This window comes from Limulus polyphemus, unplaced genomic scaffold (genome assembly GCF_000517525.1).
Source record: "Limulus polyphemus unplaced genomic scaffold, Limulus_polyphemus-2.1.2 Scaffold3003, whole genome shotgun sequence".
In the NCBI taxonomy this organism is placed as follows: Eukaryota; Metazoa; Arthropoda; class Merostomata; order Xiphosura; family Limulidae; genus Limulus; species Limulus polyphemus.
This window is the reverse complement of record NW_013668613.1, coordinates 128,510-131,450: the sequence shown is the minus strand read 5'-3', so window position 1 is coordinate 131,450 and position 2,941 is coordinate 128,510. Positions and strand designations below refer to the sequence as shown.

The 2,941-nt window shown below is 34.3% G+C and overlaps 1 protein-coding gene across 1 annotated transcript in view; it reads right to left on the bottom strand.

The window, feature by feature from the left end:
• Window positions 1-300: 300 nt before the first annotated feature.
• LOC106468421 (15-hydroxyprostaglandin dehydrogenase [NAD(+)]-like) overlaps window positions 301-2,941 on the bottom strand; it is a 24,444-nt gene continuing 21,803 nt past the window's right edge. The window contains exons 2-3 of the mRNA XM_013928849.2: window positions 1,159-1,282; window positions 301-497 (exon numbers count right to left, since the gene is read on the bottom strand). Coding sequence (XP_013784303.2) covers window positions 301-497; window positions 1,159-1,282 — 321 coding nt within the window. The remainder of the gene's footprint in view (window positions 498-1,158; window positions 1,283-2,941) is intronic.

Sequence of the window (2,941 nt, the reverse complement as noted above, 5' to 3'; positions counted from 1 at the left end):
TACTTATAATATTTGTCTGAAATTTTACTCAAATGTAGATTTTGATATGAGATTAAGGACGTAACGGTTTGTGAAGCGTTAAAATCTTACTCGATAGTCAATTCTTAAGCCTAACATGGCGGTCAGTATTTTACGAATTTATGTATTCATCAGAATATATAATTTCTGATGTTAAGTAGAGGGAAGAACACAAAAAATGACGTCATGAACCATAAAAAATAATAGTACGAAGTGCTTGAAGCACCTACTGGTAAATGGTGACATGAAATTCTGTTTCAAGGGTATTTTAGTTAGGTGTTTTTAGAGGAGCAGTCCAGTAAAGCCAAAAATTTTATCTCTAATAAGAAATATTCTAAAGTTTGGACAAATATCAAAAATAAATTCACATACCAGATCAACGCTAATGACTTCCTTCCATCGGCTTTCTCCACCAATACCGGCATTGTTCACCAGTATATCCACATGACCAAAAGTTTTAACAGTTTCGTTAAAAACCTCTGAAAATAAGGACAGCACAAAAATAATATTTGAAAAACTAACTCTGAACAGATATTGTTTTAGTAGTATATTATTTCATAATTACGCTAATGTTTTTGTTTAACTTAGACATTTAAACATAAATATTTAGTCGTTGTTGTTGTTAAACTTAATAAACTTATGTTAATATTTTTCCTAGTTTTTTTTCTTTTAGAATAGCTTGAGACATACAATTGAAAGGATAGATTTAATGCATTTCAGATAAGTATATGTGTCACTCATTTTCAACACACTGCAGTCCTGGAAAGTTCTTTATGTAGAGTGTTTTTGGCTGAATTTTTTTTTAATATCTGTTTGTAAATAACTTCTATTCTAAATATGGTTTTGGAAAGTTCCGTTTAGTGTTTATTGTTAAGGTAATACATTACGTGACACATTACAACACATTTATTGTTGAAACTATACACTGGCTAGTAATTGTTTGCCAACTATGTCAAGGTAATATATTGCGTGGCACATTATAACCCATTGATTGTTGAAACTATACACTGGTCAGCAATTGTTTACCAACTATGTCAAGGTGATACATTACGTGACACATTACAAAACATTTATTGTCGGAACTATACATAGTACTATAACCATATTCAATAATTGGACAATAATTTCCAAACAGCTTACTTTCGAGATCCTTTTCATTACTGACGTCACACATGACGAACAGCACATTTTTTTCCCCAAATGCTTTCTTCAACTCCTGGATTGTTTTTTCACCTTCCTGTTGATTCAGATCTGCAACACATACCTGACGAAGCAACAGAAAAATGTGCATTTAGGTTTTCAAAGTGGTTCCGCCAGAAAAATCCCAAAAACAACAACAACAACAACAACAACAAAATAAACCTTTGCGTCTGAATCCTCCTGACATGTATCTTATTTCCATGGGTGTGACACATTTATAAAAATAATAGTTTATTCTCATCCACAATATATTCACAAGTGTAACCACCCAAAAGTAAAGATCTAAACCCTGAAACTAGAAGGTAACTTTAGGATATTTACTCATTGTTTTTTTTTTTTATTTCATCTTCAGTTGGTGTTCACATAACGCAGTGGTTCTCAAACTGTGGTCCTCCAGGTGGTCCTGATTCAAAAATTCAAGTCACATCAAAAGCAGCATCATTCTTCCCATTAATTGTGATAAGTGTTTTTGCAGTGGCAAGCGAAAGCGGGTGTGGTAGGATCGGTAGGTGGTTCGCGGTGACTTTTGCCCCGCCCAAGTGGTCCACAGATGAAAAAGTTTGAGAACCAGCGACATAACGCTACCTACAACTAATGAATAGCAGACGATTAAAGAAAAGTTTCTACTTTTTTATTATCAGTAAACTACTAATGTGCTTTATATATACAAGCCTATAGTAATATCTTGCAATTGCAAGGCGCTTCTTGATCTCGAAATTCGTGTTACTTCAGCTAATAAAAAATGTTTATTGTACAATAAATGTGTTTAGAAATTTTCAATTATTTCATGTGCGATATGAAAACCCAATGAAAGTAGAACTTGTCAAAGGGCTTGTTTGTTTGTTTTTAATTAAGCACAAAGCTACACAAGGGCTATCTGTGCTCTGCCCACCACGGGTATCGAAACCCGGTTTCTAGCGTTGTAAGTCCGCAGACATACCGCTGTGCCACTGGGGCTGTCAAAAGGCAGTTTTTTGTATTATTTAGTAGAAATCGTAGCTGTATTTACGTTTGTGTCCCCCGTGGGTCAGCGGTAAGTTTACGAACGTACAACGCTAAAATCCAAGTTTCGATTCCCTGCGGTGGACAGAACGCAGATATTCCAGTGTTTGTGGTTTTGCGCTAGACAAAAATTAATGTTGCTTATTGAGCTTATTCTACAAGGTAAAAAAAATACCATTACTGATGCTACATCAGAAAACTTGTTAATGTCTTGCTCCTCACGAGATTTGATCAAAATAATTATCTTTAAGTGCCACTTCACATCGTCAGCGTCCTCTCGGTGAAATCAAGGTCTCTTCCGTGAAAACGGAAAAGCAAGCATAATTACGAAATTAACTGGAAACTTTTTAACATTCTTTACACCTCTTAATTTTAACCGATAATAAATTAATCGGAAAGAAACTACATTATGAATATTTACAAAACTGCACAAATGACTGCCTGTTCTGGGATTGAAACCCGAATTTTACCGTTATTAACTATCAAATTTAATAGCTAAGCCCCCTGGACTACAAATTTATTAAACCTCACTGTAAATTATGCAGTTCTACAACAAACTTCCAACATTCTCCATAAGCTTTCATCATCTGGTCCTTTTTTTCATAAAGTGGTTAGGGATATCCACCATCCTCTATAAGCTTTTATCATCTGGTTCTTTTTTTCGTAAAGTAGTTAGGGATATCCAACATCCTTCATAAGCTTTCATCTGGTTCTTTTTTCG